At 32.7% G+C, this 19007-nt stretch overlaps 1 protein-coding gene across 1 annotated transcript in view; it reads right to left on the bottom strand.

Annotated features, from left to right (window-relative positions):
• NCAM2 (neural cell adhesion molecule 2) overlaps positions 1–19007 on the bottom strand; it is a 151141-nt gene that overhangs the window by 80245 nt on the left and 51889 nt on the right. The window contains exons 9-11 of the mRNA XM_058848801.1: positions 16327–16477; positions 2997–3184; positions 2222–2318 (exon numbers count right to left, since the gene is read on the bottom strand). Of these exons, the coding sequence (XP_058704784.1) occupies positions 2222–2318; positions 2997–3184; positions 16327–16477 (436 nt within the window). The remainder of the gene's footprint in view (positions 1–2221; positions 2319–2996; positions 3185–16326; positions 16478–19007) is intronic.

Here is a 19007-nt window from a genome sequence, read left to right as displayed (position 1 = left end):
AAGCTGCATTTGACATCTTATATCTGTAATTATTATAGTGGTTTTATCCTCTGTATCCCTGATCATTTTCCATTTCCAGCTGATGCCAGTTTAAGTGCAAAACTTGTAATGATGAATTACACATTTGGGGTTTTATTCCAAAAACAAAGTCTATTTAGAGCAAATATCAATCTTTCAGGATACTGAGTATTATGCATTACACTACTGTAAGTAGTGCATAGCAGGTAGTGCATGGTAGTGCACCGTGACACCCCAAATCCATTTTTTCCAGCCCTATTCATTATCATTACTAAACATCCTGGTTTGTTTTTTTTTTCCTATTTTCTGCATTCAATATAATTAACTAGAATATACCCATATAGTTTGTGCTTTGCATGCTCTCTTCCCATAGCTCTATTTATTCTCATTCCCCTTATTATAACTAAAATACATATTTTTAAGTGTTCATCTAGCTTTCTGATCAATTGCCTGAAAAAAAGATAAGCAAAACATTGCAGAAGTAGAGAATATTAATATGTTTAAAAAACTGTCATCAGTGCCATTTCTGATGTAGTTGTATTTAAAAGCAAAAAGAAAATATTATAACTTGTTATTTGTTTTTCCTTGCATTTCCAGGGGAGCTCATGTGTGAATTTCCTGAAATAAAATGACAAAATATTATGTGCTTTTTCAATTAACTTTTCAATGCTAATATTCTTTATTATAATTGATTAATTAATAAATTATGAAAGCAGGGGATATATACATAGCTAAAACAATCATCCTGTAGTATCATGCATTGTGATGAGATGTTGTTCTGCAAATCTAAGAAAAAACCAAAACCATTCTGCAGAATATATGTTGAAATGCTCTCCCAAGTGTATACACATTTATGAATAAAAAAACATACAGTGGCACCACAATATTTTCTCATCATTTTCTCTCCAGAGAGGTAAGACCAGAGGGATGCAAGCAGGGATTTTCCTTCCTTTCCTATTATGTTCATGGCTTCAAGAAAAGCTTTCTTTCTTGGTAGTCAAATGTAGCTGTCAAAGGAAGGTAAGATCACACCACAGCTAACACCCCAAAAATTTGAAAAATGAAGGGTAATGGATCTTCTAAATGACGTAAAATTGTGTTTCACAGAAATTTGAACCCCGCATTTTCCTATTTTAGGAAGCTCAGCACTTTTCACAGTTCTTCAAAAGCAAAAGGTATTATTATAGTAGGAAGGTGTGCTAGTATCCTACAGAGATAATGGGAAAAATTTTCAAAATTGTGTACAAAGTCTAAGAAGACTATTAATAAATAATGAGGTTTTATAATTTCTGAGACACTAAAAGAAAATAATTGCCCAATGGAGCAAAAATAAATAACAGCAGCAGGCCAGATCAGAGTTTCCGTATGACTGGATGTGCATGCTTCAGGAATGCTCCCCAATAAAACTCTTCCTGGTAGGAGTCTAAAGTGGGGTTTTTTTGGTTTTTTTTCTTATATAAAAATAAAATTAAAAGAAAAAAATTAAAAGGGAAGAAGAACTAGAGAAAAAAAAAATATGTTTTTATGAATAGCTTTAGTCCATTCCATAAGAAAATGTAATTGCAAGCACTGCTAAGAAACTCATTTAGTTTCAGTTAATAGTTATTTCTGCCCAAGAACAAACAGATTTTTCTATTTGTCTGAACAACAGAAGGATATAAAAATATTCAGACATTCTGTAACAATAGGATGTAGAATATCTCAGAGCTTAAATTATTTCAATCTAGCACTCCAGTCAATTTCTACTTTTTTAATAATTAAATGTGCAAATGGAGACAGAAATTCTTTGCTGAAGTATTTCAATCTTTTGTCATTGTTGCTTTTTCAAGAAAATAAGGAGGGAGAAAAAGGAAAAAAATGATTTTCTAATTCCTTCTTACTTTTACTGACTGCAAACCATATGTGTCTCTGCTGAAGTAATAAAAATACATTGTTATAAATGTAGGATATAGTAAGAGCAAAGGAAAAAAGGTTAAACTAATTTTCTTCAAGCTTCAGAAAGCCTTAAAATTAAATCAAAAGAAGATTCATATTCTGAGGGAAGTGGTTTATTTTACTTTATATTGCAGCTCAGCTCTTAGACAATTAAATTATCTGCAAACAGTCCATGGAATGAAATAAACAGAGGATTGTGTGTCTGAACTTCATGTTGATTAAAGTAAGAAAAAATATTTAAAGAAAAGGAAACAAAATTTTAACTTACCAGCTTGACCAAGTGTATACTCCTGATGTCTTGTTCCTATTCTGTTTGTGGCTGTACAATTATACCGTCCAAAATCACTGTCAGAGGTGGGAGCAATCTTTAAAATAAACACACTTTGTAAATATTAGTTGCTAATTAAATATATTTTATTTTTAAACCAGAAATTCAAGTATGTTCTCCTTAACGAATATGCACATGTGTTCTTCAACATATCTAGTATATTCTCCAAATATAGACCTAAATATATGTTTTTCATGTTTGACTCCTTCTTCTCGACTTCAAATGAAATGTTTAAATCTAATTAATTTAATTCTCTGATAATGGAAAATAGTAATACTGCTCATCTTTATAATTTCACTTTTAAACAAGAATTAAAAAAAAACAAACAAAAAACAAAAACTAATAAATATTTTGTAGGTATCAAGTGCCTACCAGGGAGTCACATTAATTTTCAGTCTTAGCTTGATTGTTTAGTTTTATATCTATTTCTGGATTTTTTTAATGCTAAGAATTATCTAAAGTATATTTTTGTAGTGTGTTGTTGGAAAACTGAGCATAAGCCATTCAAAGAAGGTTTATTTTTTAACTACTCATAAGAAATGTGTAGATAGACCAGTCCATATATAAGTATTTATTGTTTTGTTCCTTTTTAAGGAGTGTTATTTATTAAATTGTAGGTTTTAGCATTAAATACCCTCTACAGTACTTGCAGTGCTGCCAAACTGAGGACAGAATTATGTTCCACCACCACACTGATTTCCATTTGCAGTCTTACCTCTAGAATCAGCTTTCTTCCTGTACTGTAGGTCTTCAAATGAGTTGTATTTTTTACAGGTAAAACTAATTTTCCTCTTTTCCACTGAACTGAGGCAGACGGATTTGCTAGCACTTCACAACTTATATTGATGGGATTGCCTTCCCAAGAGTAATACATGGTTTGATTTGACACGAATGTTGGAGCAACTGGAAAAGGAAGTTTATTAACCAGTTTAGTAAAACAAGCTGCATATTCATATCCAAGTTTTCATGTTCACTGATAAATTTCAATTGATTTTTTTTGTGTCAGTTTACCACTGAATATGGAAGTATTAGTATTCAACCGTGAGTTTCTTGGGCTTTTGTCTTGGTCACTTTCTCCTCTCCTAAACAGTTTCAGCTGAACTTCTTGGGAAAGAGAGTATCTGTTAAATATATTTAATATTAGGCAATCACAGGCCCTTGAAAGACTCTCTCAGAAATGAGGATGAGTGTTTCCTCTTGAGGATGACAGACTCTTCAGCCAGACTGTCATATGACAAAGGGAGGTGACCTAAAAACATATATTGTCTGTTCATGTCCTGATTCTTTTGCTATGGAGAAATTATATTCACTCCTCAAATTTTCTTGTGCTATGGCTTCACTCATTTCTGACTGGAACTTTATTATACTTTATGAAATCTTTCTAAAGAGAGATGTTTATTTGTGGAAATAAAACTTAAAAAAACCCAAAATAATACCAAAAATGTAACAATGTATTCTACCTACTTCAAAAAAATATATTGTGAGTACATTATTTAGGACAATGTTTATATCAGTTTCTTATGAAATTATCCAGCTACAGCCAAGGAAAAAGATTATGTGTTTTTCCTACACATCTGACTGGCTTGTAAGAATTGGCTGCATTAAACATATACCAAACACTGAGTCTGACACAAAGGAAATCGCTGGTTTGCAAACAAACTGTGATTTTCATACTGCAGTGGCACTAAGTGACAAGACTTATCCCTTCTACTCACTGTTTTGCTGGAGAGCAGGAAGTTTAGTGAGCTCTACAGAATGAGAGGGAGTAGTCTTTTCCCTTTTCTTCTTATCTCTTGGGTGAATAGTGGGTTTTTTTAATCAAATATTGATTTGTGTTACTTCCTAATTTCATTGCTATTATCTTTTAACGGTATTAAAAAAGATTCTTTAGTCAAGGAAACTCCCTTAGGGCTTTAATTCCAAAAGAGAATTATCAGTTGCAGCTATTGTTGTTTTAATATCTAAGATACATATATGTATATATTTGTTTTGAAAAATAGCTCCTAAATCTTTCCATATGTGTCTCTGGAAAATCTGTTCTAGTCCTCTCACATATAGCTTAGTTTTAGGCAAGAAAATTCCTAATAGATCTATCAAAGACCAGAACTGAGCATCTTTAGTATGAAGTAAAGTTTAGCTTCAGGAATGGTTAAAAACATCTAGTTTTTTCTTCTTCTTTTTATTTTTTTTTTTCCCTGAAGTGCATATTTTCAACTTTTTCCTGTTTGCCTCTGTCCAAAAGCATAACTTTTTGATGACATATGCTGCTGCTGCATGCAGATATACAGACTTTGAGCAGAAAGAACTGTTATCAATAGAAGTTTTAAAACACAGATCAAAGCTGCTATATTGCTCAAGGCCAGCAGCATCTCCTTTAATAACTGTTCAGCCCTTATTTTTTGTAGAAAAACAAGCATTTTCATCCAAATAAGTAAAGCTTGCCTGGCTATGAATTTATTTACGAGACACAGGAGCTCATCTTTCTGCTCCAAGAGTTTTAATGAGTAATTCTAGTGATCTTGATTTTCACAGACCTTTAAATACCCCATATTTCAGCAGCTAAACTGTTTAATACAAAGAACAGACTATCAAAGATTCCTCAGAGTGTGACATCTCACACTAGTGGAGAATATGAAGAAAAAAGAAAACTGCATAAGCATGTTTTATGGTTGGCTATAGTCAACAATCTCAGAATAGCAAGGCTCAGAGCCTTGCTTTTCCTCCAGAAATGAATCTTGTGGTGGGAATCACTTGTAAGAAAACTGTACAAATGTATTTCTGGATGTTCAATAGATGGATGAATAGCATGTTCAACAAATAGACTGGAAATCTCATTAGAGTCTTTGCATCCAAGTGTGGTTATTTCACAAATTTTGTGTAAGCACCGAGTTCCTATGTGCAATTTCCACAATAAGTTTACTACATTAATGAACACTGGCATGAATTTTCAACATTAAAAGATACTCTGGATCTGAGAAATCCTCCTTCCTAGATAACGTTTTGTGGTTAGATGCTCAATAGACATGTGGCAAACTCATATCCTATTTTAAGATTTACAACTGAGAAAGTAGTGTACACTTCTATACTGCAGATAAAAGCATTTAAGAGAATAGGGACTTCCAATTCAGACTTCTCTCTCTTCTAAATGTAGATTTTGGATGCCCATAGTATCTGTTGATATTTTAAAAGAATAAGTGAGTTATGGACTGCCATCTGTACAAAACTGCAGGTATTAACATTCATAAACACAATAAACCAAAAATAGGACTAAAAGTCTGTCAAATCAAGATATATCCCAAAATAAAAAACTCACAATTGTAAAGCATTCCCCTCAAAAAAGAGCTTTGTAATTTCCCTCTCAAAAAAGCCTGTGTAAAAAGGCTTTGCAGGCATTTCCCCAGTCAAGAGCTCCAATATACAAAAAGAAGAGGACTGTGCTAATGACTTGATTCAGAGAAATGATCTTAAAACAAATGATTTTTGATTTCCTAGTCAGGAACAGATTAAGATGCTTGAAGTGATTTCCTGCAAAAAGAATATAATTCTGGAAATAATTTTCATTTTACAGTAGAGATAAAAGATATTTTACATTTCCTATGAAACTAAAAAATTGAGTTGGAAGGGAATAATTTGTGTATAAAGAGAACTTGTTTTTTCTTGTATGGTCTTCATCACTTACTGCTGTTTAGTATGCTTAAATGGTTACAGAATTAGTATTTATCAAACATAAACACACATTACGCTTAATATAAAACAATCAGGAAAAATAACAAACCTTAAAGCCAAGTCTTTGAAATATGTCTGACTATTTTATATGTCTACAAAGCCTGATAAAATAAAAAATTACAATAATAACCAGAATATTTATCAAAAAGTTCTATGAATTGAAAATAAAGTAAAACCAAGTAGATATGAGAAGGTAGTCCTATGAAAGAATCTTTAAATGCAATATATGTATTGTTTAAAAAAAGATTCAATGAAAATCAGTTAGAAAATTAGAATAATTAAAAATAATAATGTGCTCTGCTTAGCTTCTATGTAAATGAGAATTAATTTACACCTGACAAGATTCAATGCAGGGTGCAAATGAAGTGTTCCTTTTAAGCTTTTTTACATAAAGTAAAAAGTTAAGATGACTTACTTGAGTTCTAAACAGATAAGTAGAAGTAGGAGCTTGAATACACTGTTAAAAAAAATCAACCCTGAGAGTATTTCTTATATCTGAACTTCTAACACTTTTCTGAAAAGAAAATAAATAAAAACCCCCAAAACTTAAAAAAAAAAAAGACAAAATTGATATATTTTAATAGATGCACACAATGTCAGAGAATAGCTCAGGTTTGAAAGGACCTTAAAGATTAACCAGTTCAAATCCCGTGCCATGGGTAAGGACACTTCCAGCTAGACCAGGTTGCTCAGGGCCCCATCCAGCCTGGCATTGAACACTTCCAGGGACGAGGCAGCTACAACTTCTCTGGGCAGGATCTCATCTCCCTTACAACTGAAAAAAAAATAATTTCTTCCTAAAGTCTAATTTCTAATATCTCTGTTTCAGTTGAAAACCATTGTCCTTATGCTATCACTACAGATAAAAATTCTCTCTTATAAGCCCCCTTTGCACACGGAAAGGCTGCAAATGTGTCATTGGAGCCTTCTCTTCGCCAGGCTTATCAACATCAACTTGCTCAGGCTGTTCCCATAGCTGAGCTGCTCCAGCACTCTGATCACCTTCACAGCCCTCACCTGGACCTGCTCCAGCAAATCCATGACCTTTTTGTATTTGGTGTCCCAGAGCTGGATGCAGCACTGCAGGTGGAAGTCTCACAAAATGTGGGTAGAGAGCTGGAATCACTTCTCTCAGCCTGCTGGCCATGGGTCTTTGGATGCAGCCCAGAATGTGATAAAGTTCATAAGGTTTTAAGGTTCAACTATGAAAGATGGAATATTATTCTGGAGAGATAAGGCAATCCAAATGCAAAAGATGCCTTGAAGGAGCAAAGACTATATCACAAAGATATAAAATGAAACCAAACTATTCTATGGGTGTAGGATTCTTTAAGAAATTATAAATTTAGATGGGCATTTCAGAGAAGTTAACATTATGGCACCAGCATCAGCTAAACTCAAGCTGATCATTTTCCCAAGCAAGAAAGAAACCGACAGGTCGGCACTCCAATTAGAATTTATTCTGGATAACCTGTGTAGAAGATTATTAAAGAGAAACAAACTCTGACCTGAAAGCTGTCTCTAGCATTTAGATATCCTTGTTAGTTATAATGTCCAGGAACAGCGATTCAAGAACAGACTAATATATCACCTGCCTTGTCCAGAAAGGAATTAAATTAAGGACGACAAAGATCCAGCTCTGGTGTATGTTTGGTGTCATACACAAAATTAGATACAGCAAATTACCTGATTCAGTACATGTGTCCAGACAACTATAATGGAAAACTGGTCTGCAGAATCAGATTTGCACTTCTTAATTTAAGAACATAGGTTTTCAAACTTTTGGCTATCTGATCCCCTGGAACGTATAATAAAAATATGTGACAGATTGTCAGGTCTAAGACTCTGGGACATTTCCTACAGTATATTATTGGAAGCCTTGCTCTAAAATGATTAATGTTGGCATAAGTTTCCCATCATTGAGGACTTTAATAAACCACATGCTCCGGCAAATCTAGCACTGTCCTTGCCATCGATCCTGTAAAAGTGCCTCAATTTTTTGTAACTCTGCCACAATTTAGTTAACAGCCATCTATCTTTCTCTTGTATTTTCTCCCTCATACCTTTTTCAATAGTTAATATTTTAAAATTAATAGCTCTTCCTTGGATACAAAGCAGAAGAACCTCCACAGACACGTACAATAATTGTCACATATTCATTTGCAAGAAGAAATAATATTAGAATGACTTAAAAAATGTGGTTAGGTGACTATATTTTAATCTATAATCATTCTTAATAGGAAGACAGGAATTGGATAAATTCAGGATTACTAACTTTCACCTTACTGCTACTATCACAATCATGGCTGTAAGGAAAAGCATCCAAGACCCACAAAAGTAAATGAAACTCATCATATACTGGTTTTAACTTGCCATGATTATTAGCTAAAACCAGAGGGGTCTTTTTTTCCTGGAATCCAACCCATGATTTCATAAGTTTTGAGAGGTATATGTTTCTTTCAAAGCAAGTGTAAAGAACACCACACTTCCTGTAAAACTTTCTTTCCCCTGCCCCATTTTTTTGGTTCCTCTAAAAATTCATTGCAATATGACACTGATATTCAATAGTATGATGCACTATTGACTGATTCTACCTTTAGGAAGAGTAAGAGCCCCCTCCTACTGTCAAACAGTTCTAGTTCCTGGAAATGTTGACTAGGATATTATTTTTAATATTTAAACACCATATCAATTGCTTTATTTCCATAGGATACTTTCTGCTAGATGTAAATCATTTTGATAGTTGCACATTAAATAATGGTGGGCAATGAATGCATGTATGGCTCAGGTGCTTAGTGCTGCCAGAGTTGCAGAAAAACAATGTACCTATTTTTCTTTGAATTTCACTTGACATTAAAGAATTGTATTTGTTTTTACTTTAAAAAAAAAAAATCAAACACAAAAGCCAAACTAAAGCCCCAAGAATTTTAATTCCACAGAAATGTCTGCTTTGAATTGATACATCTCTCTAAAATTACATAAACTAGTTTAAACTAGGAGACAAAATTATAAAGAAAACATAGCTAGGTAAAATAAGCAAAGTCTGTCACTAGTGATGTATAAAATAAACTGTTTGCATATGTCTATTAATCATTTTGTATGCCTGTAAATCACCAACACTGGTCATCCAATCTAGGACAGGAAGACTCCTCCTACAGATCCATCACACTAGCAGCAATTTTCATTTTAGTAGTAAAATTATCAGATGCTGCCAATTGTTAACACATCATTCTCAAACAGTGCCAATTTGTACCAAAATTTCAATTTTTACATCATTCCAGAATTACTGGAATAATTTACTATGGCCTGACTTCATCAAATATTAAATTACATAATTGTCTTATAGGCAGAAGTGAAAAACTGGAATGTTTTTCTCAAACCAAGATCCTACGCTCATCTTTCTTCCTGTCTTATGTGTCACATTTTCAGAAGAAAATCCAGTCTTTACCCTCCTTATTTTCCTACCTGTCACCCTTACCTCCACAACATGCCTCCTTATTGATATCATCCCTCCATTCCCTAATGTCTGTCTCTCTCTCATACATTCCCAGTCCACAGTACTTGCTGTATGGAGCAAGGACTCTTAGCCTTTTCATCTATTTAATTTTTACACAGAAAGCATATTGCACAAAAAATTGTCCAGAAAGCAACAAATAAAATCTCTAAAAACTTGTTTTGTTCAAGTGTCAAATTTCAGCACCACACAAATCATATCATCTGCTTAATTTTCTTCATTATACTCAGATGCCTTGATTCTGCTTTGATGCATCTGTCTTGCAGGTTTACAAAGGAAAAAGGCCACAATGCCATTTTTTCATTCACAGGTCATCACTGGATAATATAAATTACATTTTATATAGTATGAAAATATTGTGAAACCATTTAAAATTTATTACATTAATTATCGATGTAAATATTTAAATTTTTTAGCCTTTAGGACCAACTTACAATGTAGAACCATGCTCAAGGAAGTATCAGTAAATTCTTCCTTGTTTTTTTTCTTTTTTGTCTACCTTTACTTTTCACAATTGTGAATGTGAAAATTAATGACAGTAAAAAAAGTTGTTGAGGCATATATATCCATTAATAACTAAATTAGAAGGAATACAAAATAAAATCCAAATTATTATATTATTTCAAAATTGTATTCTTCTATTAAGAGAAAAGTAGCTAACATTATTAAAAATCTATTTTAAAGATAGCAAATTAATTGCAAAGTTAATCAAAATGTGTAAGAGAAAGCTCTGTCTGGTAAAAAATTATGACAAATTTCTAACATGAGTATCATGTTTAACAAGTCATTAACATATTTAAGCATGTTTTTCAGATGGAATTTTTGTTTCGAAGTATTTTACAGCCTTTTGGGCTAAATAATAGATAGATTTTTTATATAGATGAATAATATCTACATTTTACCACACTTTTGTAATATCAGAAAAAGACAGTGGATGCATTCAACTCTGCTTCACTATGGAAGGTTTGGTGAAATGGATTTGGAAATTGACTTTATGTGAAAAACCTCATATTTTGGAGAGAATTCAACTTCCTTATCCCCTTGAAGTCACTGCAATGGCATACTAAACTTCCTTTTGTGCAAGTGCGCAAGTGCGAAGAAGGAAAATAGTAAATTTTACAACTGACATTCATAATATGTCAAAATTATCACACCTATTCCATGATATTAAAGGTTGATATTTTCCATCTTTGCTTTCTCATTTTAACATACAAATTTAACAGGAAGAAATGTAACTAAAGCAGATAGTATTTTATTAGGTAAAAAAATGGATTTTTTCTATCCTATTTCAATATTTTGTTTCTCTTGATTGTTTTTTCTGTAATTTGTTTCTTTCCTGGGCCATATGATTGTATTGTAATTGTATATAAACATATGATTAGTGTTGTTTTCTGGCTGCGAGGACAGGATAGAGCTGGGTCCTCATGACTAATGGATGAAGGGAAGCTGTAAAGAGGACAGTCAGGTTTCTTCGGTGGTGTCCAGTGACAGGAAAGAGGCAATGTCTCCCAATTCCAACCTTTCTGTGATTCTGTGAGTAGTGATGGGATGTTTCTGCACTGATTTCTTTTAACAGAAACCAGATCCAAATGATGAATGGTTTTGAATTTTTGTAGGCAGCTGGAACTTTTGCAGCATTTATCACAACACCGAGGTTTCCCAGAGAAGTTATGGATGATCCATCCATGGAAGCGTTCAAGGCTAGTTTGGAGGGCATCTGAGCAACCTGGTGTAGTGGAAGTTGGCCCTGCTCATGCCACAAGGGTTGGAACTGAATGACCTTTAAGATTCCAAACCAAACTGTTCTACGATTCTGTGATAACGTTTTTGATGTCTGGAACACAGTAATAGCATTTTCACCAACTGAAAACCTTTCCTCCTCGTAGATAAATACAATTTGTAGCTCAATATGTTGAATTCACTTTTAAGTAATGTTGTATATTTTTTACAAAGACATAAAATTAAACTGCATGAATCCAAAGAATCCCCCTCAACTGCAGTGCAATACAGCTAACACACAACAGAGAGCAAGAATAATCAATTCATGAAACCAAGTTCAATACTGCAGCAGTAATGAGGCTGGTTTCAAATTGTGGCAGGGAAAAAAAACCACAAAGGAAAAGACTGTTATTGATAAGCAATACAATAGTATAACAAATACTGCACAGTTTTCTTTACAGGTAAAGACTACACTGCACATGCTGCATAATTATTTTTTTCTTCACCACTCAAAGTTGATAATTTACTAATAAGGAATATAGCTACAAAAATAATGTTTGGATGAAAAGCCGTATTAAGAAAAACTTCATATTCCTGGAAGACACTATAAATAATTTAAATTTTTTTAGAAATTGCTTTCTAAGATATCATTTTTATCAACTATTCACATGGCTGATCTCATACAAAAATATACCACGTTACTCAGTGTAATATATTTGTCATAGATAATTCTATCTCAAAACATTACTCTTTGAGTACTGTGAGGAAACAGGCATTTTTGGACCATCCAGCATATCTAATTGCTGCAGTATCAGTATTGAAATTGAGAGGTTTAACTAAAATAGTGATGTGAAAACTGGTAATTCCAGCTAAAAAGGTCTCTTAGTCAGGATGCTTCCTGGATAGTGTATGGGAAAACAGAGTTTTCCAAAGGACATAGCTCAGTGCCTTTTCTCTAGTAAAAGGAGTATTGTCCAAAGGAATTTGCATCTGGTGATACAGAGCAGTCAGAAACAGTAGCATCTTACATAATGTGTGCACCTGGGAGGAGAAAATTAAGTGATGGCTGTGAAAGGTTCTGACAGGTTAATGACACTTTGAACACAACAGAGGGAAAACTGTAAGGGCACATAAAGAGTCTTTCAAAGATCATAAACGTTGTGCATTACTGGCTTGTTTAAAGCTTTTCCAGCTTAGTAATGATGCTGGGGAGCCCTAACTAAGACACACTTTCACTGTGGTGAAAGATGATCCAGCACACTGAACATGTAAAAATTAAGATTTTTCTTCATTGCTAATTATGCAGTGAAAAATTTGTGAAACCCAAGACCTAATGTGTTCTCTCATCACAATTTTTCTTTTAGTCAGGTCTGTACTACGCTTTTAAAGACAAAAAAATACCACATAGAAATGTAAAGGTTTGTATAGGAAAACTAACTTTGAGAGACACCTGATATTCTATGTAAAATCAAGTTATAGTTCACTAGGGTTTATATATTTAAATTCCTCAGGCTGTCTCGAAAACCTCATCTTAGCATATGGCCTGCTTTAACCTTTTTATGTATTTCTCTAATGCTTTTAATTTTAAAAAATAGTAACTTCTCTATGATAAGTATGTAGATAATAACTATAGATACATCTTAATACCCAAGACATATTATATATTCCACCACATAGGAACTTTTCAACTAATTACTTATTATTACTCTCATCAAATACACACTAGGCTTCATATTAAAATGGAAATTTTGCAGTTAATGAAATCCATTAATAAATAATATTTGAAAATGGCATTTTATTTTGATATCATTTTGATGTACCTTTCATACTTTATATAAGGAAAATGAAACATAACTAAACACAAAGATGACTTTGCAGGAAGAAATCCTTAAAAATATCTCCTAGTTCCCTGTAATTCATGTCTGCCCAGCATTTCCTTCAGATAAAAGTCAGGGTTAACTGTGTCCAGCTGTTATCAGACCTGATAATCTCTTCCTGTCCTGGAGAACTGCTCTTATCACCAGGAGCAACCCCAGCAGAGAACAAGGATAAAGCACAGAAATTCTGTGCAATTCTACTGTCAGTTTAAATCTCTGACAGGGGTCAGTAAGTAAAAGGATGAGACCGTGACACTAGAGCACTCTGTGCCTTCATTAGGCCTGTTTGACTGAGGTGGCATTTAAGGATGTGATGAAAGCAGTTTCCTCTCCTGACTACACAAACTGTCAAACATAATAAAACATAAAGAAAAAATGTTACAGTTTTGTTACTAACTCACAGAAATGCATGGATGCATTGTTTACTTCCATCTAAAAACTAGAGAACAATACTAAGAATTAAATCCTGCTTATCTATTTGTATTTAAGTTTTAAAATAGTTATTGGGGGAATATATGAGAATACTATTAAAGAAAATTAAAATTTCTGTTAAAATGGCTGCAAGAGTCAGCCATACCTGAATAATTTCTTCTCAAAACTTGTTTGGAAGAGAGCAAAACCAAACTGATAGAAGAGAAAAATTAAAATATTTTGAAGGGTTTAATGCAGTTATTTAAATGAAAATCTGGGAAAAAAAATGTAAAAGCTCTGATAGCACTCTTTGTAGCTGCAACTAGAACGCTGAAGAAATGCCACTTGGAAAATATTATATCAAATTGAATCAAATCTATTTAATACTGACTTCATGGAATCCCCCAATTTTTACTAGTTTGCTACAAAATTATAAATTAGGTATTCAGTTTTTGAACCTGAACCTTTTGATGAAATTTCCTAGCTTGCATCTTATCAAGTCCCATAAGTGGAATGACAGATAACCATGACACTGCTTCCTATAGGAAGATGTTGGAGAAAGGACCCTAAGAGCTCAGGACAACCCAACATTGACTGCAAATGGGGGCAAGGAGGTGCTGAAAGATTCTTTGAAGGGGCTGTTCTGTTACAGAAGTTTATGGCATCGGCCAGACTGATAGGAGATGAGGCTGGAAAAAGGCACTCCTGGGGACATTATTTTAAAGAACAGGAAAATCCTTTACCATTAAACAAGTGTTTTCTTTCCTGGGCAAGACAAGTAAGTTATATTTGAAGTATACCAGTGCAAAGTTATTTGCAAAGGAAAGCAAAACATTTTTCTAACTCGTTAATCAGAATATGAGACCTATATTGTATCACCCCAGAAATACTTGCTTTGCATCACAGAACTACTTGATTTAAAGGACTTGAGGGAAGCTGTATTTCTGTTAGTCCAACAACACCTGTGCTGGAAAAAAACCCACATTTGGGTTAAAGCTCACTATCAGCTGAGTATTTAAAACTCCAATTATAGAAATATAATAAAAATCTTCTGTTATACATTAAAAATATTCATTAAAATACGTGATTTCTCCGATGATGGAACAATATTTCTATGTTCTTTATAAAGTGTTTCCTCAGAGGATCTTAGATCTATAGAAAATTTTATGCTGTATCAAAAACTGTGTCTACCAAGGAATAAATTCAGTCTTTAAGTTATTCCATTTTCTCATATACTATATTTGATTGTTCCCACATATATTCAAAATTAATTCTGCCATACCAAAAAAAGATTCTGATACTTTAAAATTCCTTCCACCTCTTCTAAAACTTTCACCCTGGAAGGTATCTTAGGTTATAATAATGTATTGTATCAATGCAGAGGTTTTATTATGCCCTCTAGTATGAATTCTGTATTGCTAATAAATTCTTAAATTTCAGTTGTCCATGTTTCATAATATGTGGTGCAACATATCTCTCTCTTCTGAATACAAAATATATTAATATTTAATGTTAAAGCACAGTGGTAACACAACCATAATCAAACCATGTATTTATTTCATATCATTATGTGGACTGTTGGCAGGATTTTAAAGAAACTTCACTTAATTTGCTTTTATCTATTTTTTTTTTTTTTTGCTTTAGATATATATATATATATATATATATATATATATATATATATATAAAGGTATAATTGCATGCATTAAAAAAAACAAATATAGCAAATTAGGATTTATTTCTCAGGTCTTCTGGCTTGGCAAATCTCTCCACTCCTCTTTTGATCATTCCTCATTTTTCTTTTAGATTTATATTCTATGCCACAATGCAATGCCTCCCTGCCAAAAAAAGAACACATAACTGTATAGTGAAAGCACTTTCAGAACTCCTCAGGAAATCACTCTGTGGTTTGCAATAATTTCTTTTATTTCTGTGCCACAGAATCCTATTCCAGCTTTTATCTTCCCACTGGAAAGAATTTTTCTCTTCAAAGACTCAGTTCAAACAGGCTCATACAAACTCCATTGGAGATGTAAAATAATTGTATCTAGAAATTTCTAGATTGGAAATGGAGCAACAATGAAAAAAAAGGAAGGGCTTTTTTTTTTTGTTTTCATTTTTTGAAGACCTTTACTTGTGAATTTGAAGAATAATTTGAAGAAGCAATTACCCGATGAATTATTTTATATTTCAGATTTATATCCTCTGATTGTCTTCTCAAGCATCAGCCTCTTCTAAGCAAAAATAATCTCCTTTTCTCCTGGATAAAAAACAAGAGCTTGGAATAAAGGCAATCTCTAAAAGAGACTGTTACAACATAACTTCAGGAGGGGTTATAATAGTGGCTAGAGACCTTTTAGGGATTAGTAAATCAGAGGACTCAAACAAAAAAGAATCTTTGTTGAATCTTAGAAGGTTAAGCTCAAGACTTAGCTGGTGCTTAAACCAGTCCTTACTTTATCCCACTGAATACTTTTCATTCCCAGCAGTCTCAGCCAGCCCAGAGATTTGACATTATTAAGCTTACCCTTAAGTAAATGGATAATAACACTGGAATATGACTTCAGAAGAAATCCTGTCCTGCTAAAGTCACCAATACACCAACAAGGGTCTTGCTAACTTCAGAAAAGACAGTATTCTTCCACAGAGTAATGAACTACAAGACATGCTTTCTTCATTTATGCAAGTTTAATCATGAATTACCATGAAAAAAATGACCTTCCATTAAGAATGTACTTGGGTTTTTTTTATTTATTTTAAAACAAATTTAAAAGAGAAAACAAAATATTAGAACTTACATTCAATATCAAGGTACATGCTCTTTTGGTGCCCACCAATTCTACTTGCCGCTTCACAGTCATATCTCCCTGAATCTGACAACTTCACATCTTTAATATGCAGTGACGATTTTCCATGCTGCCCTTTGACTTCTATACGGCCATCTGGGCTCTGTTTACATTGATTCAGGAAAAGAAAAGGTTTTACATATTTATATATGTATATCAATGTAGAATTTATATATTAAACACTACTGATAAGAATGACTGAAAGCATCTCTTCATCTATGGTGAAGTTATTACTGACACCTACGCAACTTCTAAGTTTTCCATAAAAGAAAATTGCCATAAATAAAGAAAATATAGAAAAACATGTTCTCTTTCTAGGCAGTATAATCAAAGGAATAAGTACATGCTTAAAGGAACATTGCCAAGGGAAGCCACAAAATGTATCAAATTATGACAGCAATAGTGAACTGCTACTTAAAACTTCGTTATGGTCTCACTCACTGTGCTATGATGCTGTTAAGAAAAATGCATAGATACAACACTATATACAATAAATTACACACAGCAATATCTCTGGTCCTTATCACTGCAGCTGTGAAACTAAATAGAAGTAATGCCTCAGACAATGAACAAATCCCAGAATCTCACAACTGTTAAAAAATCTTGAACCATAAATGCAACTAGAATTTCTGGATTTCAGTTCCTTTTCATTCCATGGAAAAGGCAAGGGAGAAAAATGAATGCTGCCTTTCAATTTTCTAGAACATAAGTTTTATAAAAATCCTTATCCATAATGGCTCTCCTTCCCCATCCCTACCCCTCCTCGCAAAATTATTTGAAATTAAAGAGTATACAACTGTTAGGTAAAACTAAATGAAGTCCTCTTCTTGATTCTTCAAACTTCATGAAGTATTATGATTGAGGAAAGAGAAAATATTTTCTTCTGCTCTTTATATACAGAATCATACAATACTTTGGGGGTTGAAAAGGACCTTAAAACTCATCTCATTCCAACCTTACTGCCTGGGCAGGGGCACCTTGCACTAGACCAGGTTGCTCAGAGTCTCATCCAAATAGGCCTTAAACATTTCCAGGGATGGGACAGCCACAGCTTCTCTGGGCAACCTCTGGGAAATTCGTTGTACTTTGTCATCTCACTTTTTTTGTTTAAGGGAAAAAATCTCCAAACATGATTAAAAATACTGATGTTAACCTACCTTCATTATAGTAAGTTGGAAAAGGAACGAAAACCCAGTAACTATGACTCCATGACATTAAGCTTGAAGAAGATTTTTATGTTCAATTATATAATACATACACTCAAGTTTACTGCATATTACATTCAGTACTCACCAAGAAGCAGCTGATGTTTAAATATGTGAGCTTTTAACACAGTACAATTGTTCCCTGACTTAATAAAGGAAATATGCCACGATTTAGACCTTAAAATATTTGATGTAAAGAAGTCAAATGAAGCATGCTGTTTATCATGATTTCTATAGAAAGAAAAGTATTCTGATCCTATGTAAGACTCCAAGTAGATGGAATTTTGTTTCCCATGAAAACGACTCAGCACAAGTTTGTAAATTAAAGTTCTTGAATTCTAACCCACGAGCCAACATAAACCTCTTTGGATTGGTAAAAATTAGCAACTTAGACGACTTAGCTATCAATTTTAATACTGAAAAGTCTATTTCCACAATATGCTCAAAAAGGAAAATAAAAGTTATGATGTTGCAAGTAAACATGTAGCAGTAGTGAACATCATGGCTTTTGGAAGTAATTCCTGGGCTAATCAAAATGCAATTTCTTTAAAAAAAACTATTGTTTTCTAATTTTAATACAAAGTCAGATTTATATGTATGTAAAGCTTATATATAAATGCTTATTTATATAGCATTATATATATATATGTTTATACATATGTAAAGCAAGTACTTTCTATGACATAGTTAATACCATTTATGAATATTTTCTTCTTTATTTAAATATTAACCATGTAATATTTAATAATAATCAAACTAAATTATTCCTACCTAAAATGTATATGCACACTTCAGAAATTTAATTTCTGATTTTACCTTGATGATAAATATTTCCTTAATAAGTTACAACCTGTGACAATGAATCATAGATACAATAGTAAATACTTTATTCATGATTCATTATTTCAATACTATGAACTATCTATAATCCCAAATACTTTAATTCACTAATATATATTTCACTATAAGTATTTCTATATATCCCTAAGCACATATGAGTACTAATAGATGTTATAAAAGAAAATAATAATGAAAATAAGCACAAAGATGTTAAATTAAATAGCTTTTAGAGTAATTTTGCAATCTCATTTTAGTTTATCTAATTATTCTATGAAACAATGGAACAAATGTAGATAGTACTAAGTATAATTTTCCTATGTTCTCACATTCTCTTATTCAAATGTAGATGATGTAATATATCTTGGATTTATAGGTAGGACAAAACCCAAGCTAATAAATACTCTGAATGACAGGAAATCTTCACATATCATTTTTTCTTATAATCAAATATATCATAAAAACATTGTAAGAGGGATTTACTAGGTTCCAAGTCCATAAAACAAATAAAACAAATGTAGGCAAGAAAATGTCACTAGAATTAACATAAAAATATACATTTATTAAAGATATTCTAGGTTTTTTTAAGTT

This window comes from Poecile atricapillus, chromosome 1 (genome assembly GCF_030490865.1).
Source record: "Poecile atricapillus isolate bPoeAtr1 chromosome 1, bPoeAtr1.hap1, whole genome shotgun sequence".
Lineage (NCBI taxonomy): Eukaryota > Metazoa > Chordata > Aves > Passeriformes > Paridae > Poecile > Poecile atricapillus.
Note: the sequence above shows the minus strand (reverse complement) of the source record. Positions and strands in the feature narration are given on the sequence as shown.